Here is a 26,793-nt window from a genome sequence, read left to right as displayed (position 1 = left end):
CAGAGGAGTAGGCGTTAAGACCGTGAGAACACTTGGCAGAAATCGGGCAAGCTGACACTAAAGCAGTCAAAGAAGACTTGTGATTCGAGTCTACAACACCTTTTAATTGCTGGCTCAGCAAACTGACAGAAATGTTGCTTACCTCGATACACTGCTTGATCCAAAAGTGGCTACCCATGGCCTCCCAGTTTTGAGAACAACAGATGTAGAGGAGCCTCTCATAGACTCGCCGCTTCATGGAGGCATCAAACACCTCAAAGAACTTTGCACGGATCAGCGGCTGAGTGCAGCGAAGTCCGGAGAGAAATGCCGGTTCCAACTTGGACGTGATGTCACTTCCTGACAGAGTTTCGTCCCTGGATGAAGAGAAGGAAGATGGAGACCGACAAATTTAAAAGAGGGTTTTGCGCTAAGATGGTTGTCACCATGTAAAATTCCGAAGAGCTGCAGAAATGGAAATCAATGACAATTGGGGAAGCCAGCAAACATATAAAAGCCATGTTTTATTTGATTTAAATTTAGCAAAACTGACATGTCTATCGACCAATTGGCGAATAGTTCAATCCAAGACACACTTAAGACTGCCCCATCATTTCAATAACATTTCCTTGAACATTTCATGCTGACATTGTCTGCAGCATAAAATAAATAAGAGAGCAGAATAAATATTTAATATAATATTAAATATATATTTATTTACATATAATAAATATATATTTATGTTTGTATTTATTTCCAAATGTATTTTTATATTTAGTTTTAATTTTTGAATCTGTTTTTTATTTTTAGTAACGTATTCACCCCCAGCCATTTTCACTGAAGCAAACCCCTTCGCTCCCAGGTTTTACTAGATTTTGACTGATTTTGCAAGGCCCACAGAATTTTGAGTTCTATTGCTATAAAAACATGGAAACTACCAAGTTTCTTCTTTCATCAGGAAAACAAGTACATTTCTATCTGTTCCCGTTTTGCAGCAATTAGCATTAGAATTAAGCTAAGTTTCATTATTATTCACAAATCTGTTTGAAATAGTGTGGAAAACAGCCTTTTGCAACATGGCCCTAGTTAATCTCTTATACACTGCTGTCACCTGCTGGACGTTTTTGTAATGACTACCATTGCTTCAAGCATTTTCTTCAGTTCAGAGGCTGCATCAAAGCCTTCTGTATGCTGTAACATTTAAAAAAAAAAAAAAAAAAAACGTGTAAATACGTCTTTGGGAGCATGGTAATATTTAAAATAGAACGTATTCTAGGCAAGCACCAATCTTCACAGGGCTCTGAAATTAAACCAGACCAGAGGAAATGCAGAGTTGAAAAGAGTTTTGTCATTGGTTATCTTTTTTTTTTTTTACTGAGTCCAATGCCGTTTTGGAGCTTCTGAATAAACTGAACGAACACTTCTGTTCATTCATATGCTCCAAAATTGCATTGCTGAAAAGATGTATAGAAAATCATGGATGCTGAGGTAAATTGTATAAAAGTCTCCTTAAAAATAAATACATGACCGTCCTAGAGTGGTTAGTCATGAATAAGTTGCATTAACACAAACTTTGAAAATGTCCAAATTGAGACATCATTTTGCTGCGCCTGCTGGCTCTCTTGTGTATGATTCACATAAAGAGAGAGGGAAAAAAATGCAAGATAAAAAAAAAAAAAAAAAAAAGAGTCAAGGCTACAACAGCTGGACATCTCTTCTATTGGCACCACTCTCTTGATCATACATTGTTCGAGCACAGCTGCTTTATTATTCCAATACCATTTACTCGCTGTCAATCACGGCTTTACTACACATTTTAAATCTCTCGGCGAAAAGAGCAGATGGGGTGGAGGGATACAGGATGCATTTGGCTGATTAAAAGTGTAATGTGTGGAAATCACGGCCAAAAGAGAATCTTGATGAATTGAAGCCAACAGGATAGTCTCTACCCTCGAGCCTCCCTACTGCTAGGTGCCTTGCCATAAGATGGCGAGCTGTGACAGTAATACTGCTCTGTAAAAGACACTGTGAAATATCTTTATCACAAGTGCCTACATCACCTCCTAGAGGCGCTTCCACAGACATCTGCGTCAATGATTCTAACTTTAATTAGATATGAAATTATGTGTTTACCCATTCCGCCCACCCAACTCATGCATTTATTTAAGTCCCACCACCTTCTCCGAACATCCTCCTTGCCACCTCTTGTGTCATTTTCTTCCTGCGTGACCGTGCCCGACCTTCATCCTTTATGCTGAGATGGAAGCAAGGGCAGCTGAGCAGCCCTTGGCACGGCCACTTGGCTATATGATGAATCGCGGTAATTACCTGTAGACGTAATTAACGAGGTCCAGGAACTGGGCGTTTAACTCGAGTTCATCAGGGAAACGCTTCTCGATGTAGGTCATCATCTTTACCAACAAGATGGACTTCTCACGAATATTGGGCATCTAGAAGGGGGAGGAAGTGTGTCGCTAAGTGTATTTTTTTATTATTTGTACATTCAGACTGAATGAGCTCATATTACATACCTGATTGGCTGCCATAGGCGAATTATTTTTCACCCACTCTTCCACTATCTTGACGACAGCACGGAGAATTTTGGGGTCTGGCGACTTCTCAATCAGCGAGGTAAGAATGACCTGAATGAAATTCTTCCTCATCTCCATGCTCATGACGGAGAGTCGTGTCTTCACCAGGTCGAGGCTCAGCATGACCAGCTCACTCGTCACTGTGAGAAAAAGGAGCGTTAGCGTCCAGAGACAAGGCTTTAGAGGATATGACTACATGGATTAAAGCTTATTTAGAACAGTGGGGCATGATGGTCTTTAGAGGCTTCCCTGGTCAAAATGCCAGTATTGGTATTGTCTTGTAGTGGTCTTTAACTGAGAATCAATGTGCTTTCATCAATACAGTCATTAATTAAATGCCGATTGAAAGTGCTCTAAGCTTCTTAGCCAGAGCCATTAAGACTGAAAATATGAACCAGGTTAATTAAAACACAATGTCATTTGAGTGCACTTTATTTTGCAACTTAAAGGTCATTTAATGCCCATGTTGTAATGCATATACACACATGTGCACGTGCACACACAAATACATGCATATACCGTTTATATAATGTATTAAGGCTGGCAGTTGATTACAATTTTTAATTGTAATTAATCGCATGATTTCCATAGTTAACTCACGATTAATCGCAAATGTGCAATAAAACATTGTTTTCAAATTTTGTGGACAAATACGGTTACCAAATACAAATGTGGATGTATCTTTCAGTTCATTGATTTAGTCATTTTAAAGTCATTCGTGAAGTTATCTGAGGTTACAAAGATGTACTTAACAGTTAAAAGGAGTGTGGAACATTGAGTCATAGATTTGGGTTGAGGTAATTTTCGGATACTAGGTGGCACTAGTGTTTCATGTTGGACATTGGAGACAGGAACAGTACATTTTTCTTTTCAAATTCAGAGAAATTGAATTGTATACATCAATTGTGTTTAATCTTTTAATACATTTGAAAATCATATTTATAATATTCTTATGCCAGTCAAGCCTTAATTTAATCAAAATCAATGTAATGCTTTTTAATTACCCACGGAAACCCTTTTCTCATGTAATTCTCACACATGTTCAAAATAAAGAATTCTTTCATTCTTTTTCTATTGCATTTGTTAATGTGTTTAAATAAACGTGGGCTTTAATGACCGATTCCTGTGCAATTATTTACCGGTGCTGGTCTCAGTAACCGTTGGGTTGGCTTGCTGAGGGCTCAGGTGTTCACGCACCATCTTCTGCAGTGAGCGCATAAACACCGAGATGAGCCGATCGATGTAACTTGCATTGTAACTGCAGGCTGATTTGAGAATCATCAGTGTTCCTGGAAGACAATGAGCCAAGCAGTGTGAATTCCAATACAAAGGACAAACACACTCCTACACTAAAGCACATGTTCATTTTTATACTCAGCTTGATTTTTATTGCAGCAAAACGAGTTTCATGGTGTGACAGAGGAAGGGTGGGAGTGAGTATGAGCACCCCCCCCCCACCACCCCACACCTCCTCAACTCTCCCTTCATTGCTACTGCTCCCTGGAGCTAATGTTGGAATGTCAGCCTTCCTGGCCAAATGGATGCATTACTACACTACCTCTGTGACATAAAGACACCAAAGGCTTTTTATTGACCACAACTGCTAGTCGGGGGAAATGTGACACATAGCTCATAGCTTTTTGGCCTCAGTATTCTGAAAGCTAGGAGAAATAAAATGAGAATGTAAGTGCTATTGATTAAATATGCTTTGATTTTAACTTTCCCATAATATATCTGATATTTGCGTGGTGAAAAAGAACATTCACATAGGGAGGAATGGTAGCATAGCAATGCTTTCAGGGTACCACCTTTCCCAAACGGCTGGATTGTGGGGTTCATGTAAAGAAGGCGTTCGAGTGAACGCCAAGGGTTTGGAGAGTCAGTCTCAGGTTTTCGGCAGAAGTAAAGACACACACCTGACTCAAATGACTCCTGATGATACGCCCCCGCTTACCATCATTGGCTGCAGGTGATCACTCTACCTTGCTTGGCCTATCTGTGCTGCAGGGAATTTGGTGCGCTCAGTAGTCGATTTGTGAATGTTGTGATGGTAAGTTGTGTGATTTATTTATTATGGTAATCTCTTCATACTTTGTCGAGCAAAAAAAAAAAAAAAAAAAAAGAGGTCGGATGACTATGTGCAATAACGGAGTGTATGGTGTTCCACAGGGCTCAATTCTAGAGCCTCTGCTGCCCTTGGGTTTCATCTTGAGAAAACAGCGGAGATTGTTTTAAAGTGCTCTACAAATATAGAGTTGAAAGATGAGAGTCAGCATCCTAACTTTCATAATTTGCAATGCCAGGTTGAGCAATTCTAGTCCATCCAACTAGCTTTCAAGCAAAACTAATTCACTTCCTTAACATGCATGGAGATTGAGAATACAAGAACACAATGCTTTCTGAATTCAAAGAGAAGAGATCTTCATTTTATTCGGCAGTCAACCCTATACCTATGTTTATTTTATTTTTCAATAAAGAATGATTCGGTGTATACGCATAGGAAACCGGTCGTCAATCATCTTGCATCATTACTCCCCACCCATTGGTTTGATTGCTTTAACTGACAATTTTACAGGTGAAAAATAATGAATAAAAATAAAGTGTGTGCAAGTAGACACAAGAGAAGACAGTGAGAGTCTGTCTTACCAAAGAGTTGCGTGGGGTTGGTGTTGCTTGTGGCTTTTTCATAGTTAGTAAGTCCCTCGTAGATGACCTTGCCTACGGCTGCATACAAACACTCCAGCTCCTCATACTTTGATGCCACGTTGGATGTGCCTGGAATGAGAGAAGGCGCAATGTTTCACTTCCAACATTAAAATCCAAAGCTTCGCTTTTGCTCGGTTAGAATTTGGAAATCTAAGTGTTGGTGGCTTACTGGGTTCAGTGGGAAAGATGCTCATAAGGCGAGAGAGGAGAGAGTGAACAGCACGCAGGACTTTGGTGTTGCCGCAGGTCATACAGGCGGCAATGCCTCTCTGGAGGGGTTTAAAGTGGGTCAGGATTGCGGGTGATTGCAGCACAGTCAGCAGGAAACAGAGAATCTCCAATCCGGTGCAGATGTTGGAGATGTTAGCCTGAGCTGGCTGCTCCTGAAAGGACAGTGTGAAAGTTCACAACAATGATAAATGGCCAAAGTCTGGTGCGCACAGAGCACCCTGACATCAACCCCATTAAACACAATTAGGTATTGTAAGGAGGTATTTTTTACAAAATTTTTTAAACACTTTTCTGAGAATGATCACATCCTAGATTTATAAATGCTTGATGACTATTGCAGAAAATATTTCCAGAAGACTGCAAATAGGCAGCCTGATTGTTTCCACTTTGAGGCCAGGTGTCCAAGTACTTTTGTCCATCAGTATCACTAATTATCCTCTTAAATGCAAAATCAAGACAACTCCAAAATCAATACTGTGCGCACAGAGGTATCACTCACAGAAAAGAAACAAGCCACCGTGATTTGTGCTAAACCAAAGATCGATGCCACACATACAGGCCTAATTTGGTCTAAATTGTAATCAAGGTGCACAAAGATGACAAGGCCAAGAGGATAATCGGAGACAGATCCATGGCACTAATCTTGACTAATGAACAAGGTGACTCCACTGACAAGGCTTTGGTAGATATTAGGCTGGTATTGATCTTGTGCCGTATGACTAAAAACAGGATCTTTAGACATGCACACAGGGAATATGCGCGCTTGTAATTGTGCACTTGTCTCTTCCCACCACCCTCTCACATTACCGTCTTCCTGTTCTACCATCACTGACATGCTAACACAATGAGATAATAAAAGCTAATCTGATGTAGGGCATTGCTCATTAACCTGGTGGACATGTAGAGCACACTCCCCATGAGACGAAAAACTGTATTGTCTGAATAAGACCTACAAAGACCTTTTGTTTGTCACACCATCCGCATGAAATCTGGAGTGGGTGGTTGGCAGGTATAGAACATCCACAGGCAGCGAGAGGTACAGCTGATGCAATGATCCCCGCAAGGAGTACAAAGAAAATATGGGATAACGCCGGGGTACGGTGATAACCTTGTCTTGTCTGCGGCTGCGAATCAGACCGGCGAGATGAGCGAAGACAGAGGCGGGCGACAGATAAGGGAGACAAAGTGAAAACAGAGGCGGAGATGATGACAGGAGAAGGTTGTGGCGAGGGACCAAGAAGAAAAGGCTGAGGGAAGATGCAGGAGGCGCGCACAGGCCAGCGATACAGCAAGGCAAGGACAGAGAGTTTAAGATGAAGAGGGTTGGGGGAGTTGAAAAACAAGTCACAGGCCAACCCGGATAGACTCTGGTTATCTCGCCACTGTCATTATTTTGTCATTATGGCAGTTGGCGCCTTCACTTTGTGCAAAACTGATAACACACAAAGGACTCGGGCATTTGCGTAAGCACCAAGACAGTACTTAAGATGTGACAAGGAAACTTTTGCGGTCCTTTGGGAAGAAGCAACAGCGGGAAGACTACTGTCCAAATACTTTGTTGGTGGTGCTATATTATTATATATAATACATTGAGTGTTGTGTGTGTGCAACTGTTGCTGCTGTGACAGTTACATTTCTCTAAAATGATGAATAAAGTATCTTTAACCCTCACAGTCATCGTGCATACAAACATAAATTATCAGATAATCACACACAGGGTTTCAAGTTTCAATTTCTTTGGGTTGTTAGAAATTGTGTTCATCCTTTTGACACAAATTTTAATAAAATATTAATACAATTAAAAAGATATGTAAAATATTTAATGCAATATTAATTAAAAGAAAATAGTACCAAAACAATGAGTATGTTTGCATGGAGTCAATAACCCACAAACAGCATAATGACGTCCGTGTGTTGCGGTTTAAAATCGGGTTATGTGTACGGGAATAAAACGCATCTAAAAATGGGCTATCCCAACTGTTTCAGAAACCGGAATTTTGACCGTAACCTGAATATTCACTGCAGGAAACATAGTCGTGAGATAGAAAGTAATATAGTTTAACTAACGATAAAGAAAAAAAAAAGGTCATTCGTTTTCTACAACAATAACACATGTGCATAAATGATTAATAAAATAGTTTAAAGCCTTTCATTCTGACATCTCACAACCCAATAAAATAGAAATTTGTTGAGACCATTTTGGGCCCCCAAGACCCAAATCCTGCACTTAGGAAATGCAGATACTCAAGTAAGTTTTACACTCTAAAAAGAGAATTGTTGAACTAACGTAAGACACAATTAAATTAAGTTAATCCAAGTTAATATATTGAGTTTAATAAACTCAATTAAACTTAATGACCTCATAATTAATTAAACTTAATTTATTAACTTGGATTAACTTAATTCAATCGTTTGTTACCACTTAAAGCAATTCTATTAAGTTGGTCAACAATTCTCTTTTTAGACTTAAATTGGTTCAACAATACTCTTTTTAGAGTGTATCAGTCCATAACAAAGCAGACAATTCTGTTCTGTTTATTACAAGATGAAAACAGGCTCTAGGTTGCCCAACTCTTTGCAACATTTGACAGTTTAAGTAATAGGCATTAACAGTGGGGCTTGGGGAACGGTCCCTAACAGATTCGAAATCAGTCGACAATCGAATCAAGTAATCAGCTAAATACCGCGTAAGCTTTCTCACCACAGTCGTGAGCAGCCTGTCAAACCACTGTAGCTTGAGCTCGGCGCGAGGCCACATATCAGGTCTGAGGGCTGTCTTCATCAGGCTAACGCAGCGGCGAGACAGCAGCTCCCCCGGAGATCCAGCCACGTTGGTGCTGTCATTCACCTGTGCCGGAGGAGGGTAGGGACACTTATCATCGTCATTGACAAAGAGTCTTCATCTTCCAATATCACTGCGGCTTCCCGGGGAGGAGAGAAATCACATAGGTCAAGGAGAGACTGGAAAAGGAAGAACGCCGCTATTAGGCAGCATTTCATTCATGTGACAAGGAGTGTGACAGTGGTATAGTCACTAACTCGCTATGGAAACTATCATTCAACCAGCACGCCGGTTCAAGGCCGACTGCTGACAATGAAACCTTGCCAGCTATAGAATCTTGTGTACTCCATTCCCCCCCCCCCCTGCTGGGTTTGATATAATATCACAATGCTCCTGTTATTAAACAACAAAGAACTGAAAGACTGTCTCTCTATAGAATTTATGACGCACAATACAGTGCATTGGTTAGAGACATACAATAAATGGAAACCAGGGAGAAAATACAAGACTATTTAAAATCAATTACAAGAAAACAAGCATCTCTATTACCATGTGTTGGAAGTGTTACCTGGCATGCGATCCGGATGAGGAAATTGACCACAGTGTCTGTATGTTGTTTGTCAACAGGTTTAGTAAGCATCGTCTCAGTGCCTGGCATGGACGGAGTGCGACCAAACACCTAAAAACAAACAATAACAGTTGACTTTTCACACACAAGGACTGGGTTGGAAGGAAAAGTAGAATTGTGATTCAAATCAATTATTATTTCCAGGCGTTCCGCAATTCTGAGGGGTTAGGGGTTCAAATCCGGGGTGTAGCTTTCCGCCCCATGTTTGTGTCGGTCTTCTCCGGGCACTCCAGAAATCTAAATTGCCGTGAGGTATGAATATGCGTGCAAATGGTTGTTTGTTTTCTATTTTTGCCTTTCAAATGGCTGGCAACCAGTCAAGGGTGCACCACGACTCTCGCCCAAATTCAACTGTGAGAGGCCACAAAAAAGAGGGCCGGAATTCATATTCAAAAAAGTTTACTATAGCAAGGATGATTGTTCTGAGATTTTCAAAATGATTTTGTTTATGTGACAAAATTTGCCCTCGGAACTTCTGATGACAGCTAGTTAGTTTTGACACTTAAGAATAATAAAAACTGCTGTGTTTGAGATTGCAAAATTCAAAAGGAGAGAAAACAAATGAAAGATGACAGAAATGATGCTGTCACCTCCTGGCAAGTGTTGTCTCACTGAGATGCGGTTTGATCAAACTGTTCAGCAATCATTTTAAAACAATACAGCTCAAGGGCAACCGTTGCACAGTTAGAAGTGATTGCTAATTTTGGAGGTGGCAACAACACATAATAGAATGTAAATTAGCTCACAGTAGAGGCCGTTCCTGCTGCCATACGGAATCTTTTAGCATCCGGTCCGGGAGTGGCACCGTCTGCAGAGAGTCCTCCTTTCACAGCGCCACTCGTCCCTTCACCACTGGACCCCACGTCTGCTTCGGAATCAGGCTGGCAGAACCCGAACAGAAGGGATAGACATGGATTACGGTTTATGGAAATATTGAGCAAAAAAATGTAAAAAAGTGTATAATTTCTCAAAGTACTCAAAGTCATTGTGTACACACCAATTGGTCTTTGATCCTTTGCAGCTCCCATTTGATGACCACCTCGGCCAGGTCCACCGCCAATTTCCGATGCTCAATGGTCACGGTGGGGGTGAAGCCCAGACGCTGCATTGCACTGATCATGTGCTGCACCAGGTGGTGGCGTACAGGGTAGTAAACCTGTGTAAATATTTTCAGATGTCATTCAGTGGCAAAAAAAAAAAAAAAAGCTAGAAACTTTCTATAGGAATTCATATAAATGTATTGTAATATAAGGGATTAAACCAAGAATTTACTAAAGATTGGATCTTAACTCATTGACTGCCATAAACGTCAAAAATGTATTTGAACTATTTCTATTAGTTTAACGTTTTTTCCCCCACTTTTGTTAACAAGAGTATGAAAACCTAGAATTTGTTTATGGTACATTTAGAACAGATATGAAATTTGTTATTTATTGCGAGTTAACTAGTGAAGTCATGCGATTAATTAAAAAATTACCAAATTTGTTATATTTTATTTTTTTTTTCCAAGTCATTCACTGCCATTGACGTCAAAAATTCATTTAAACTATTTCTATTAGTTTAACATTTTTTACCCACTTTTGTTAACAAGAGTATGAAAACCTAGATTTTTTTTTGTACATTTAGAACCGATATAAAATGTGTGATTAATCGTGAGTTAACTAGTGAAGTCATGCGATTAATTAAAAAATGTTATCACCTCTTGCCCCAAATTTTTTTTTATAAAAAAAAAAAATGATGGCAGTGAATGAGTTAATAGGGAACTCAAATATAGTTGGGAGAATTTTTTTTGCAGAATCAGGTCTAAAACAAGCAGAGTTTAAGTAGAGTTGACTATGAAGAACCCATTTCCTCTGTGGGTTTAGCATAAAAGACGAGGCTCGACTCATGATTACCAGTGATGCTTGTCGCCGGTTTATTGTTTAACTATCACACACATACAAACCCCAACAGTTTGTTGGTGCAATTGTACAACTTGAGTTGCTGAACAATCCTGGCTCTCATTTGATTTTGCGCTTCAAAATGTACCACATTTTGTCAATGAGATACAGGTCTGGACTGCAGGCAGGCCAGTCTAGCAGTCTTTTACTATGAAGCCATGCTGTTGTAACACAGCTAGACTTGAGTGACTTGGGAGTTACAAGTTTGGTTAATTTATTTTTTATTGGGATTGGTTGGGAAGACCAGCAATATTTAAACTCAACAATCGTGTTTTTGTTCTTTAATGGAAATAACTGATTAATACAATCTTTAAAACTTAAAGATCTACTGACAAATCTGCTAAAATGTCAGGCTTTTTAATTATGCTTATGAAAAAACATTTGCACTTATTCATGCTTAAAAAAGCCATCTTTCAAATAAATTAACCCCAATTGCCAGTTAATAACCATAAATTTCCCTAACTTTCAATCATTGCAAAAATTCCCCATTTAAATCTTCATGGAAATTGTCCACCCTTTTGCAATCCCAGATGTTATGTGTGTGATTGCCATTCAGCACATCTCCAAATTAGTTTCTGTTGATTGAGAGCTTTGCTCAAAGAAAAACCGGCAAAAGTTGAATTGTGGCAATTAGACTCTTCTTTATTATTAAACCAAGTTGTTTGTATTAAATTTTTTTCTGAGAATCGAAAAATGTTCCTCCGTATATAAATCTGTTAGCAGTGTAAGTAAACAAAAACTTTTATATATCGAGGGGAATAAAACTTTACTTTTACGCTCAGGTAAGACTCAGGTTCAGATTTTGGCAGTATAGCACACAGTGAGTTAAACGGGTTGCACAATCACTGTGGGACCGAGTCTGAAGTCGCATCCACTTAGTTTCAAGGATGTGACGCAGAGCACTAAAGCATCACACTGGAGGTTCACTTTGCTTTCTCGCAAGTCAAACTGGGACTCCAGCATGCAGACAAAAGAGCGAGAGATGAGATGTCTATCAGGGGGCTGCTGCTAGTGACAAAGAATATTAAAGCTTCTCACTTTGAGGGTAATTATAGTCGATGGAGCAGGACTTCAACGCCTCTTAATGACAGAGAGGCTAAGCCCTGTCCATCACATGTGCACATACGCAGGCACACACACTAAAAAGTCTCTCATCTGCCTGTCATTATCTCCCCCAGTGCAATTATGCTGATGTGATTACATTAGATTAGTCATCCAGCCCAATGAGAGCAACCTGTCAGTGAGATAGAGAAGAAATCTGAAAAAAAAAAAAAAAAAGAAGTCAATACTGTGCAAAGTCACTCATTCCCTGAACCGGCGAAGCCTGGAACATCAAATGAGGCGGCATCAAGTGTCGATCAAGTTTTAAGAGGAGTGCTAACACACGGGTCAATGATCCTTTGCCGGTTTCATGGGTCACGCTTCTGAATGTAGCTGCTTTAAAGCGATTGCAGCCACAAGACATTAGCCGCAAGGGTGCAGAGTACCGTTATCACGACCACTGTCAATAACCTCCATCAATAGGGTGCAAGTTCAGAATTGGTTTTAAAAGGTATGATAATGATGTGATTTATAAACAAACAACCACCAAAAATTGCATGAATTCTTCCAGTAGTGCTTCAAATAATGCAGGAGTCCTTAAATTTTTAACAGCTTTCCTATAATTTAGAGTTGGAGACATTTTACTCTGCTTCCTGACTACTATCAAAGTGCCTTTGAGCAAGGCACTGACCCCACTCCTCCAGCTCAATTGTGCTCCTCTCATCTTTCCTTGAATGTGTGCCAACTTGTTCTCTGTGTAGCGTGCAACACAAGTATAAAGTCGAGTGCAAATTGAATTTCCCCTTGAGGGAATTATAATGAGGAAAATAACTCAAATTAAAAATTAAAATTAATGTTTGGCAAGCTAACTTCAAAAAAAAAAGAAGAAAAAGTTTCCACCATGTGAAGTAATGAATTCTTGAAAACAAGTGACAGCTGCCCTATCAGCTTTTATACAATATGAATGGATGGGAGAATTTTGTTGGTTTTGAAATGTGTGGTCTAAAATGGCATGAACACAGATGGTTAATTACAGCGACACATCCATTGTGATTATAATACGTTACATGAAAATGAATCCGTTGCTCGACAGCCAATATGGATGAACACACTGAGCGTCAATACGCGGACTGGTGAGGAGCTGACAGGTGGAAGTGCATGGGTGACCGACTCTAATTGGAGCCATTATGTTCCTTTCGCATCTACTCACCCGGAAGTGTTGCACTATTAGGTGCAGTATGTGGACCAGCTGCGGTACCGTGTGGCCCTCCTCCACGATGATTTTGCGCGTCCAGTGGGTCAGCATTTGGTGGCCGTCCTCCATGCGGGCTGGCACAGCTGGAGTGAGGATGGCCATTGCCTGACGGACAATGGCACGGGCCTCCATGGTGTGGGCCTTTAAAAGGCTGTGGAAGACCTAAAACAACAAGTGAAGGGAAAATAACCATGGTTTGATATGTCCTCATGTAACCTCTTATATAAGGATATGTTGTTGTCCTGAACTGTTGTACGAATCCAGGTGCCCAACAATTTGTAAATAAAGGGCGGAATCAGCCTGGGAACTCTTCCTTGTTTATACTACAGCCTTCCCTGCTTCGCAAAACATGTTTTCGAAAGTGTCTGAGAACGGGCTAGGTTTCCCACGCTGACGAATAAAAGACGGAGCGGCACACGGTCCGCACAGAGTCAGCTGTGGAACCCGTACGATTGCCCAGCCGTTTTGCAGCTCGTTCTACCCCGACTGTAGGCTCTCCGGTCTAGTGTCAAGGTAAGCGCTGATGATCATCATATTATGCTGCTTAACGTTGTAGTGTATTGATTGCTGTTTGCGGGGAATAAAAGGCACAATCATTCTAGCAAAGCAAGTTGTGATTATTGCTGTTTGCGGGGAATAAAAGGTACAATCATTCTAGCAAAGCACAGGTGTTGATTACTGTTTGCGGGGAATAAAACGTACGATTATTCTAGCACAGTATAAAAATGTTGATTGCTGTTTGCGGGGAATAAAAGGCACAGTTATTCTAGCAAAGTATATCAGTCTCTGTGTATTCATTGTTGCCGCCGACCACTCATGATCCTGCATAAAAATATAAAGGTGAAGTAGTGCTTTCCACAAAACAACAAGCAACATATTTCCATTCGGCTGACGTACTGTCAGCCTTGATTTTTCTTACAAGTTCACACTGCACTGCAGTAATGCTCGGGGAGTCGAACATAAATCATTCAAACTAATGCGGTTATACAACGAAAAATGCTAAATGTTTAAAGAGTTGGCCTATCCCATTCCGGTGCCCTGCAATAGCTCATCTGTAAGGACTTGGAATTTGAAACCACGTGGTCACAGTTGGAGTCCTGCTGTGGACTAAATGCAAATGTTCTTGGGAGAGAGGCTACTCTTTAGAATTACATCGATGCTATTTTCCGTTAGCACGTCTATAGTGTTTCACATTATGCGTCAGCATTAAGATAAAAAAAATATATAAATCTCCTCCTTACCTGGAGAACAATCTTCTTGTGAATGGCAAACTTTGCGATTATGTGCGCCAAGAGTAGGTGTCCGCTGTATTTACAGGCAGGGTCCACGCAGGCTTTAGGCAACAGGCACGGCCAGGCGAAGGTCATGAGGCGCCGCAGCTTGCTGTTGCGGGACTTGTTGTTGTCGTGAATGTGGTGGGGCGCGTGCTCCACCAGGAGTGTGGAGAACTGCAGCAAGCATATTCGTAGAGAGTCCAGCAGGTCAGCCTGCTTCTCTGGATCCAGAACCTTAAGAGAGAAATTGAAATGAGTATACACCAGTTGCCACCTTTCATCGAAATAAACGTAAATTGCCGTTCAAATATTAATTATCTTTGATTGCATTCATCAGCATCTGAGTCTGTCAAATAGAGCCAACCAAAGGCTTGTCAGGGGAAATTAAGTTTTAAACCCCCAAAGAAAACCATGAGCAGCCAAAATAGGGCAGGTGCTAGTAAGTGATGGAATGTACCTCTGCACAAAAAACAAATTGACCTTTAACATGGCGACATCGTGACATTTACACCAGGAATTATAGTTTGGTCTGATAAATAAAACAGGACCAGTGGGATCACTGGAGAAAGTAAAGACAATGAAAGACAGATGGAAAAGGCTAAAAAGGGTAGGATTATGAAACGAGTGACAAGAATATGCAGTGGAGTTGCCGCTGAGGTAGCATGGATGTGTGTTATGTGAGGAAAAGTAATCAAATCAGAGAGACGAAGCTATTAAATAATGAGCAATGGGTGGAAGGGGCCACCAAAAAATAAGAAAAAACTGTTGATGTGAAGAAAATCAATGCAAGGGAGCGCCTCAGTGCACACGTACCTTTGTGATGAAGACGCTGGTGATGCTTTCTGGATTGTCCCCTTCGGGATTCGGCGGGCCGAGCAGCTGCTCTCCTTCCCCCTTTTCAAAGCTGTGTAGGAAGGCTGGATTCAAGATGTGCTGCAGAACCTTTTCAGTGAGGAAAACAACAAAAAAATTAGCTTCGTGTGGTTTCACAGATCACATTCCTGAGAAGGGATAAAAGAATTGATCAGATTAGGAAAATAATTAATTATCTGGAGAAATAAAGTCTAATCTAGAGTTTCTCTTCAATTGAATACAGCAACAGCAATTACTGCTTCACAACATTCATTGCTGTAAAATTAGAAGTATAAGATCTCCGATTTAATACTTTCCAGGCCGCTTGAAAATGCAAATCCTACCACCATGTCAGTCTTTGCCTGCGAGGCATAAAACCATAAAAATAACCAAACAATAAATTGCAGAGAAGCACTGAAATCTGCAGGGATTGTCGCCAGAATAAGCAAACGTGCTTGATTAGCCTGCGAAATGCAGAAGATCTTGCCCACAATAAAGCTAACGACTGCATTTATTAAAGAAGCTGCTATCTGTTAATGAGCCCTCCCATTCAATCCATCATTGAGTAGGCCGGGGCGACGCTCAGTGAAGAACGATCACGGCAGCATATGTTCCCCCTCCTCCATTAGGTCATTACTCGCACACATACTGCACAGCAGAAAGGCAACGGCGATGGATACAAATGCAGACGCACAACACGCAGCCCGCAATGAAGACGCGGAGAAAAAATGCACTGCGCGCCAGTACATTCTCCAGCCTCATCCATCCCTGTCATTTCTTAGCTTTTCTGACATCAATCACTGTACCGTCACCAGATACTTTTGCGACATAATTAGATGAAGCGATCCTACAGGCGACGCTGTGCATATAAACACACACGGAAGCTCTTTGTGCATGTAGCCTGGATCTTATTCGCATCTGTTACATGTCATTTCCATATTCTGAAGTGCGTATGTGTTCTGCACGAATGGCACGATATGAATTGTGTCCACATACACACCGGGAAGAGAGCAAACAATTTAGCCGTACGACCAGTTCAGTTGCACTCATATAAATGTCATTTGAACATAGCCCCAGAGTTACTGTTTGAACGATTTTAAATACAGCGAACCCCCCCTTTATCATCAGCGGTACAGTGCAGACCAACGCATAAATAAGTGATAATAAGATGCAGGGCTCTAGACCAACTTTTTTCTTACTGGGAACACAGTGGCCACTAACCGAAAATTTTAGGGGTGTAGTAGTGAAATTTAGGGGTACACACTAAGTCAACTAGAAAAAGTACTGGGGGCAATACTTTTTCTTTTTATGTAAATGATATTCCAATTTTGTTTGTAGATGACACTACAGACGCTCCCCTACTTACGAACATTCGAGTTACGAACAACGGTACATACGAACATTTCTGCGCGTACAGTATGTCGAAAAATATTCGTAAAGAAATGCTGTAAGTTAGATTTTGTATTGCGCGTAGTGCTTCTTTCCGCCGCTAATACCGACGATTGGCGCTGTGAGAGCTCATTGGAGGCTGAGCAACGTGGCGAGGAGGAGGAGGAAGAAAACGCCGGTCCCCATGAAGCAGGAAATAACTTTTGAAGCCGATTCCAGCGACGACGAAGAATCTCTCATGATATAAAATCCTCCTCTTCCTCCTCCTCCATCATCTCCTTAAGCATCGAGTACATCTTCCAAAAGTAAGTTAAACTTCATTTTATTTATCTTATTACGTACATGTACATACTGTGTGTGTCTCTCGCTCTCTCTCTCTCTAACATACGTAGTACAGTACAGTACTGTACGTATTCTCTCCATTTTATTAAAAGTTTTTTTCAGTACAAACCAATGCAGGTTACTTGTACAAGCCTTAAACATACTTATATAAACCTTCAATATACTTATATAGGCTTTAAACATAAATTATAATACAAAATATAGCACTGAAGCAACTTACGAACAAATTCACCTTACGAACGATTGTCCGGAACGTAACTCGTTCGTAAGGTGGGGAGCGTCTGTACTTTATTTTATGCCGGGGGAAAAAATGTATAATGTATTACAAGTAACAGAAAAATAGTTTAAGAACATTATGAAGTGGTTCAATGCCAACAGATGTATTTGAACTCAAGGTGTCAGTTTGTGGAACAATCTGGATTGTAAAAATAACATTTCTCAGTCTATCTGAATTTTTTAAATTTGTATAAAAGCACAATTACTTGAAAATGTATAAAGCACATGTTGTTGAATTATGTTATAGAATTGTTACATTGAAAGCGTCTTGACTGCTCGCTGTCATTCATTTTGTGTTGATTATTTTTTTGGGTTGATCAGGGGCAGATATAACAAATTTTACTTATTTCTGTCCCCTTTTATTTTTATTTTTTTTAAGAAGTGAAATAAATTTAAATTGAAAAGTAAAAATCCACTCATTCATTTTCACTTTTACTGAAAAATAAGAGTGTGGAGCAGGAGTTTGTTAGCAACAAAAACATATTGAAAAATAGCACACACAAAAACAAAACAAAAAAAAAAAGCAAATTTACTAGTCGCACAGGCTCAAATAGATGAAATTTTACTTGCACTGTCACAAATTTTAGGAGCATGCAACCATTTAAGGAGAGTCAGGAACCCTGGCACAAAATTGAGAGATCACATAAAACTTAATAAAACACACTTTTTTAAACATTGGAAACCTAAGTGAACAGTCGTAATAAGGATGGAGATTCTTCCCCGGTCCATGGCACAAAGAGGGTTAGAGACCACTAGAGATTATCATATTGCAATTGAATTCTAATCTAACAACGCTTGCCATTGCATGTTCACACCACACCGCAGCATACTGCGAAGCAAGCACGGTGTGCTTCATCAACTTCATGCTTGCTTTTGTTTGCCTGTCTGCTTGAGTTATACACCCCCAAATTTGGAAGTTACAAACACGTCTTTATGGCCTGCATGGAAAAAGCTACTAATTAACTATAAGAGGAGCAACACGAGCTCAGTCTGTGCATCGCACGATTCATTGTAGTAGTTTAACAATGTCCCTTTTCTTTTCTGCGTGCTTTCATTTCCTTTTGTGTCAAACATTTATGCAGATGCCTGTGATGCAGTACCCAAAAGATGCGCGTTTATCCAAACAGGCAAACATTTGAACACACACGCTCCATTATGGCACTCATTCAAATGTCAGAGGATGTCACGCCTTGTCTCGTTCTTTCAAACAGTGACGATTACGCTTGCAAAAATATTCAATGGAAGAGTTGCTAGATTTGCAAACTAAGAGACAAAACTCGAATCAGAGAAGCAGGTTGGAGTGAGCAGCAGTATTATCGCTGGATAGGGAGTCTGAGTGCAATTACCCGTGTGTGGTTTAAGTATATGTACAGATCTATGTTTGCCAAACAGTCATTTGGCTTGGGCAGGACCAGGGCAAACCTTCCCCACTGACCTCTTTTTACTTTAGAGCAAAGCTGTAGCTACACTCTGCCAGCAGCGATGCCTGTTACGGCTGCTCAAACTCTGTGAATGTGTGTGTGAGTCCGATTAAAAAGCAGCTAGAATGATTGTAATGCTTGCAGCGGCATGCCAGGTAGAGAATACACAAGCATTCAATCTTTGGTGCCTCGTTGTGTCTCAAAGCAGAATTCCCCAATGCTCACGCTATGCGCGTGGCGAGAACAAAGCAAGTCAGCTGAGGTGACAAACTCGTAATTCGTGCCTTATAATTGATGATGCATTATTCACTGTGAGGCTGTTTAAAAATATCAAGTCTAAGCCAAACCAAATTAGTAGTCTAAATTGTTTTCTCCAAAGTGTGGGTTCGCCACGTGTTAGATTCCATTATTAATGGTTTTCAGAAAGGACAAAACTGAAGTGAGTACTGAACTAACTTCTAGAAAAATACTTTTAAAGGTATCTTGTAAGGATACTGTTCGTATAAGAAACAGATGGATTTTTAACGACAGCAAATGGCTCAATTTTGTTGTTTAAGTTGTGTGCTGGGGCTTTAACGTCAAATACCAGCAGAGTGAAGTTGACAGCCACCATCTGCCTGTCAATTCTGATTTCTGGTTGACAGAAATGTCAGAATCACAGAGGAATTTTCAGCTCGCAGCAGGCTTGCATCCATGAATGACTTTTCTGCTCTGGTTGCAAATGAACATACCTTGGCTTTGAGCTCATCGTTGAAGTGCGGGTCATTGAACTCGACAAAGCGGAAAAACAGGGCACGCTTCTGGACGATGGAGTAGTTCCTGGGAATTTCCTCCTCCATGTACTCCTTCAGGAAGGTCATGTTGCACAAGAAGCGACCCGTGAAGGCCCGTAGCAACTGGAACAGCAACTCAATCTCCGAGTAGTTGCGCCTTTTGGATGGGACACAGCGTCAAGAAGGTCAGTGCCTCCAGTGTAGTTGAGGCTCACGTCAAAGAGTTCAAGTCTTCTTGGTTATAGTGTGATTCAGGCATTACGAACCACAGGTGCAGCAAAGTATGGGCTAATTTCTTGAATTTCTTAAACCGAGCATTTAACAATAGTCCTGTAACATTGCGTTTGCATTCATTTAGCCTTTATTTCGCCTGAAATTGGTTAATTAAAATGAACGTATTCATATTTTTCAATTCATTTAGCTCGTTATAATACTTGATGATGGTGGTATTGTAAATAATATGCTTAAAACACATCCATATCTTCGCTGTAAGGCAGAAACCTCTGATGTCCAAATTTGGTCAATTTTGTATTCTTTCAATTCAATATATACTATGGTAGTAGTTTGCAATATTTAACTATATAATATTTAACTCTTTGACTGCCAGACGTTTTCAGAAAAGGGATACCGTGGGTGCCAGCCGATTTAAGCATTTTTGACTGATCTTTCAAGGTCCACAGAAAATTATGTGTTTGGACTATGGTAACACACATACTACCAAATGAAAGATTGGACTGTCATCTTTCATCAGAAAAAAAAAGTTTGTTTCTACCTTATTCCGTTTTTCAGTAATCAACAATAGAAAATGGTTAAATTCACCTCTGTTTTGAAAAAAAAAACGTCTTTTAACGTCTTTGGCACTCCTCCATAAGATTTTACTAAACGTTATTTAACGTTTTTGGCAGTCAAAGAGTTAATAACAATAATATACTGCAATTGTTAACGATATAATATTTAATAAAAATAATATATAATATTTTCCCCCTGAAAAATAATGGTTTTGGAGATACCCACGCGTCAGATAGGAAAATTAATTACAATTAAGAATCAGAAGCAGCTATTATTATAACATTCAATATACGTACTTGCAGTAGCTAAGCAGACAGTAAGCCAGCAGTTTAGGCTCTTTCCAGTTGGTGGCAGCCATGTTGTCTTTACGATGTCTCTCCTGAAAGGCCTCGCTGACCCATACCCGCCTGAGCTGATTCACCAGCGAATGCTGCCCTGCGAGCCAGCCTTCATCATTCTTCACGATGATACTGATGATCTAAGTAGACACAGTGAAAGAAAAAGGTTAGTCGTGTTTATTGTGTTACGCTCAAGGCTGTCATAGGAACAGGCGTACTTTAATGGCTTGAAACTGGAGGTCGAGTCTGGCTGTGGTGGTGGAGGGAGATCCAGGGCGGACAGTGGCAGCCGTGCCAGCAGGAACCAGCAAGGTGACGAAGCGGTTGGGATTGGAGGCCAGTACGTCTCTTAGTGGCTTAGCATCTTTGTGTTTCAAAAAACTCTGCATATAGACATAACCACATTGTGTAACACACAGTAGATTTGTATCCCAAAATGTAAAATTCATTTTTTTTTAAACCTGAAAAAACAAAACAAATGATACCCTGTTCACTTTGGCGCTAAATGGAATACTACGAATTGGAAAACCTAATGTCTTCCTCATTATGAGTCATTCGTGGGGAAGCTAAAACGCGTTTGTAACAGCAAATGTCTCCTAAAGCACACCAAAGGGACAACTGCTTAGTGCGCCGAATGTCTGACCATGAACATGCGGCTCCACTGGGGGTCGTTAAGTGTAGCCTCCATCATGAACAGCTCCACTGTCTGAGAAGGGTGGCGAGTCAAGAACTTTATCAATGGCTCTCTGAATGGACTGCCGGCCTGGATTGGTGGAAACATAGCATAGATGGGAAAGAAGAAGAAAAAGAGAAAAAACGTTTTTTAAACATTTGGTAAAATTATTAGAATGAATAATGAACTTATACGAGAATTAATTTAGATAATACAATAAGCTATTGTTCATCATAAAATCTAATATAATGCTTTTTAGGAAACTTAAAACTAATTTAATGCCCACGTCAAACTGCACATACACAGACACGTGCACACATATACAGTACATACATATATAACAAATACAAACGTGTGTTTATCTTTTAATTCATTGATACAGTAATTGTACAGTAAGTAAGTAATAAAGTTACAGTTATCATCATCATAGTTTAAGGGAGTATACAACATTGAGTCAAAGACTCTGTGTTGATGTAATTTTATGCCACTAGGTGGCATTATTGTTTCATGTTGGACCTTGGTGACGGGAATAGTACATTTTTCTTTTCAATTTCAGAGCAATTGGTATTGGAACATGAAGCAACTCGTGGACTCCAGGCCATTTTATTCATTGTAAATTACAACTAGTCATCTGTCCTCAAAAATACATATATATGTATTTTTTTCCACACATTTATTATTGCTAAATTGTTTTATGATGACTCATTTATGTAAAAATAAAGCATGAACAACAATTGTGTTTAAATTGTTATTGCCCCTTGACATCATTTGCAAAGTTGTTTATTGCTATTTAACTCATTCACTCCCAGCCATTTTCACTGAAGCAAGCCCCTTCGCTCCCGGCTGTCTTACTGGAGTTTGACTGATTTTGCAAGGCCTACAGAATATTGTGTTCTATTGCTATAAAAAACTTGGAACCTACAAAAGAAAGATTATAGTCTCTTCTTTCATCAAGAAAAAAAAGTATATTTCTATCTATTTTTATTTTGCAGCAATTAGCATTAAAATATAGCTAAGTTTCAACATCATTCACGAATCTGTTTAAAACTGTGGTGAAAAGAGCTTTTTGCAACATGGCCCTTGTTGATCTCGTATACTTTGCTGCCACCTGCTGGCCGTTTTTGAACTCTTTAGTTCAGAGGCTGCATCAAAGCTTTCTGTGGGATCTATCACCCCCCCCCCCACACACACACATACACACACACAAAAACATATAAATACGTCTTTGGATCATGGTAATATTGAAAATAGAACATAATTATACGGTTGTTTTTGGGAGCAAATGAGTTAAGGCTTTAATTTTTTTTGCAAAATCCATTACATTTGTTTTTATGCTTTTTAATGACCTGCGGTAACCCGGTAATAATGCGTTTTATCTACAAAACTTTGCCTAACCCTGAACAAAACGGACACAAGTATAGAATTAAGGATGAAAAATGGTCTCCGCTTTTTGGCGCTTCTTACTTCTATGAGCATGGCCCTCTCAGTCTTCATGACCACTTCCAGCAGAGGTTTGACTAGAGTCTGAGGTGCGGCGGGGATCAGGTGGAAAAGGTTAATGATGGCAGAACAGATCTTCATCTCCTACAAAAACAGTCAGGGAAAGACAAAAGAAGACAAAGGGGAATAAATCAAAGTATTGGTAGATGCCAGTGCAGGACAGCATTTATTTCTTACGAGAAGCCACTGAGAAAAATCAAGGATGAATTTTAGTCAAATGAAAAATGCATTCTGTATCAATTAGTAAAATAACTTCAACAGGGAAAGACACTCAGATGAGTAATTGAATTACAAAGCCACGGCAGACAAACACTTTAAAGACATTAAAGTATTTTTTCTTTAAAACCACTGCTAATACTTTAGTCAGCTTCTTGGGGGGGTGCAGTTGTCAGTAGGGAATTAGAGGCTTCCAAAAAGATCAAAACGTAACAAGTGACGGTGTCTGCAGACAATCACAAACACATAGACACAAAACCAAAGGGCAACTTCACTGGCACAACATCGGTTCAAGTAAGCTTCAAAACGTCACCGACAGGGCGCAATACCAGGTCACATCTCACCTCAAAGCCCTCCAATGCAGGCTGTACCAGAATGGGAAGACAATGATCAGAGTCAGCATAATAGTGTGTGTGCATTTGAGTGTTGTCTGTCTTTGTTCCATAAGGAAGGTGAGCAGATACGACAGGATGATAGTGAAATGAATGGGTAGGCAGCAGCGACCTTCATGTGCGACCTCAGGGATGATTTTCCGAGCACACAAACTAAACCCACCACATTTGGAGATAAAAGTTCACCAATGAAGTTATTTCATCCTCTCCGGTCAAAAAGTCAACTAGACAGTCGTTCTCTAGCCCTTTCATTCTCCTCAGTTTCGCACCATCCTTCATCATCCTGTTGTTGTCGTTATCAGGCTTGGCTAATTGACCACATGACCCTGGCTTTTTACTGCGACTTCACAGCTGACTGTCAACTTGTATATGACAAGGGGTCGGGGTTGAGAAGAAGAAAAAAGGGGCTAATTTGCATGTGATTATGCAAAGCATTTCGAGATGGGGAAATCGAGACTCTCGTGAAATGAAAAGTTGAAATGGTTTTACTGTCTTTTCCGCGTTACGCTCTCACCTTTTCTTTGCCTTTACAAGGTTATCTGTCAGGAAGATAATGAGGAGACGCAGCGCTGGGCCTACCACCGCCAGCCTGGCGCCTAATTAATCATTGATTGTAATACGGCCACTCACAACCCATCTGGGAAAAAGGCTATGCAGAAGATGTGTTGACTACATGCGACTTAAGCTTCGTGCCATTTCCTGTTTGCTTTAGACAGATCGTGCTGACAGCTGTATTGACTTGCTCCTTTTGCACTGGATTCAAACTAAATCTCAACCGAGGCACGTCATCGTCAGTGGTATTGAAGCCTCGTGGCTGCAGAATCTTTCAGAGCTTGATACGTGTGTGTGTGGGCGTAGCTTCATCTCGAGCGTGTATACTCACACTTCCGTCGCTGCGCTGGCCTCCCTTGTGTGTTATTACTACCACCTCCATCCACTTCCGCAGGTGTTGCTGATGAGACAAAAAAAAAAAAAAAGGACAGTCAATGTTAGCGGGCAAAAAGATACACATGCATGGATGGATGCACACGGTGTTGCTCAATAAGTAGAAAAGAAACATAAATCCATACTTTTGTTGCACACTAAAATGATAAGATAATCCTTTAAGGATCCCCAGATGGGAAATTCAGCTGTTACAGCAGCACTCAGGACACAGCGGTGCATAAAAGATAAGAATAACAATAAATAAAGAGAATAAAAAATATGTAGTAAGTAGGGGTGTGAATTGCGTAGTACCTGGCGATTTCGATCTCACGATTCATAGGTCACAATTCGATTCGATACCGATTAGTCCCAACACAAATCTATAAATTGATTGATTGATTTTTATTTTACTCAAATTTAGAAAATACTCATCAGTAAACTTGTACATGGACACTGAAAGATTTGTATGAAAATGTATTTATCTGAAACTTCAGGCTTATAACTGAGCCACTGTATTTAAAAATGTAAAAGTGTGAACCCTAACCCTAAGTAAAACGTTTTGTTGAATATTTCCATCAAAAATGTATTTTTATTGCGCATATTGAATCGATTTGAGAATTGCGCACTGTAATATCGCGATATATTGCCGAATCGATTTTTTTTACCACCCCTAATAGTAAGAAACAGACAACAAATATTTTTTTTGAAGGATAACAATGTTCCTGCGTGTATCAGCTAATCTAATTTTATGCTTCTTAATGCCATTTAAGGCCTTCATTTCAGCAAAATCCATTTAATGATTTTAAATAGGGATGCACGATTATATCGGTGGCTGATAATTCCCTGCAATTATCGACTAATTTGACGTCAAACAGATAAACCAGATAATAAAGAAATCCGCTGATAATAATAGACATGCCATGTTGGTCCATCTGTTGTGGTTGTTGCTCAAATAGTGCCCAAGTCCTCAACCCCTCCCATCATATGGCAGTCTTGCATATTTGTGACGTCATAATGCGCGTGACCTCGTGTTCACAGAAGATGCATCATGGCGGTTATGGCAGTCGCCAGTGTGGGCTAACTTTACTGTGTCTTGCAAAAATGTTACCCACACATTTTTTTGTTGCATTTTTAAAACATGATTGTTTTGTTTTGGCAAACTCAAAATGAGTTACTGGTTGTCTTTGAAGCAGAGAGATCAATACAATTCTGCTTTATGGTGCTTTACACTGTGTTTCAATGTATTTGTACATGTTAGACTTATAGTAGTACTCAAAAGTATAGTTGTATTCAAGTTTATATTGCAAACAATTATCGGCTTATTGGAATCAGCACTTTCTAAATGATTGTTTTTTTATCGTATGGGTTGAAAATAGCATTATCGTGCATCAATGTTGATTAATCAATATCATTGATCTTTTTTTTCAGCAAAGCCTCTTATGACTTGTAAAAGTGACTGGTCTCGTTCACACGCTTCTAGCATAGTGTAGTCAATATGTGTAGTGTAGTCGTATGACACTGAGCTGTAAAGCTACAAGGGTTGAGTTGTTGGCGCTTGTTGTGATATGAAAGATGTTCTTTAACAGTAATTTTATAGTAGGCAAATAATAAAGTCATCTGAAGGTAGAAAAATATATATGCTAAACAAAAGGAGTGTGAAACATTGAGTCATAGATTTGTGTTGAAGTAATTTTCTGCTACTAGGTGGCATTAGTGTTTCATGTTGGACATAGGTAACAAATTCAGAGCAATTGGTATTTGGAACATGAAAACAACCCTTGTGGACTCCAGGCTATTTTGTTAATTGTAAATTACAACTAGTCATCAGACCCCACAAACACATATATATTTATCACATTTATTATTGTTAAATTGTGTCATAGCTCCTTTGCAGGCAAAATTTGCATCCCTAATTTTAAACATTTGAATGACCTTCAAGTGGAAAAATGTGGTTTTGAGTCACAGACAAAAACGGCCAATTAGTCTAAAAAGGTCTATGAATGTTTATTTAAAGCGGGACGTTTGATGAAAATTGAAGCATTCCTTACCATCATTTGATCACAGAACTTGTCGTTGAAAGAGTTCGGGAAGAGGCGCGTGACAGAAGTCAGACGGTTGACCACATTCAGCGTAAGGCTGCGGTAGTCGCCCAGCATCATAAGCAGGGGCCGCATATGAGTGTGGATCTGGTCCACTTCAATGGTGGCGCCCTCCAGAAACTAGAAAAGTTAAACGGAGGACAGAATTTATAATTTCAACATGTTTCAGTCACCCCATACTATGTAGTGTACATCTATGTTAGCGGAACTAGCAAGCATATTATGTGATCTCCCTTCTACAAATCCTCACCTTAACATTGGGCCCTCACCTTGTCAGGGTTTCTAAAATGTCAACTTCTAACTACATAGTGCAAACTGTTGAGACAAAAGGACACCCAGGTGCGAGCTGGGCCAGTTGCAAACAAGCACGCACGCATACACA

General features: G+C 39.9%; 1 protein-coding gene across 2 annotated transcripts in view; it reads right to left on the bottom strand.

Moving 5' to 3' along the window:
- The window catches only part of trrap (transformation/transcription domain-associated protein), an 83,210-nt gene that overhangs the window by 36,742 nt on the left and 19,675 nt on the right, over positions 1–26,793 (bottom strand). Inside the window, exons 30-50 of one of the 2 annotated variants that reach the window (XM_077550623.1) lie at positions 26,361–26,531; positions 24,272–24,340; positions 23,341–23,361; positions 22,745–22,864; positions 21,251–21,370; positions 20,826–20,990; positions 20,566–20,747; positions 19,439–19,637; positions 15,241–15,369; positions 14,395–14,661; positions 13,109–13,315; positions 9,915–10,073; positions 9,664–9,798; positions 8,858–8,968; positions 8,209–8,355; positions 5,446–5,659; positions 5,217–5,345; positions 3,710–3,859; positions 2,511–2,710; positions 2,308–2,429; positions 143–356 (exon numbers count right to left, since the gene is read on the bottom strand). In XM_077550623.1, the coding sequence (XP_077406749.1) occupies positions 143–356; positions 2,308–2,429; positions 2,511–2,710; positions 3,710–3,859; positions 5,217–5,345; positions 5,446–5,659; positions 8,209–8,355; positions 8,858–8,968; positions 9,664–9,798; positions 9,915–10,073; positions 13,109–13,315; positions 14,395–14,661; positions 15,241–15,369; positions 19,439–19,637; positions 20,566–20,747; positions 20,826–20,990; positions 21,251–21,370; positions 22,745–22,864; positions 23,341–23,361; positions 24,272–24,340; positions 26,361–26,531 (3,231 nt within the window). The remainder of the gene's footprint in view (positions 1–142; positions 357–2,307; positions 2,430–2,510; positions 2,711–3,709; positions 3,860–5,216; positions 5,346–5,445; positions 5,660–8,208; positions 8,356–8,857; positions 8,969–9,663; positions 9,799–9,914; positions 10,074–13,108; positions 13,316–14,394; positions 14,662–15,240; positions 15,370–19,438; positions 19,638–20,565; positions 20,748–20,825; positions 20,991–21,250; positions 21,371–22,744; positions 22,865–23,340; positions 23,362–24,271; positions 24,341–26,360; positions 26,532–26,793) is intronic. The other variant, XM_077550624.1, reaches the window with a different exon arrangement.

Source organism: Vanacampus margaritifer, chromosome 18, assembly GCF_051991255.1.
Source record: "Vanacampus margaritifer isolate UIUO_Vmar chromosome 18, RoL_Vmar_1.0, whole genome shotgun sequence".
NCBI lineage: Eukaryota > Metazoa > Chordata > Actinopteri > Syngnathiformes > Syngnathidae > Vanacampus > Vanacampus margaritifer.
The sequence above is the reverse complement of the archived record's forward strand: the minus strand, read 5'-3'. Positions and strand labels throughout refer to the sequence as shown.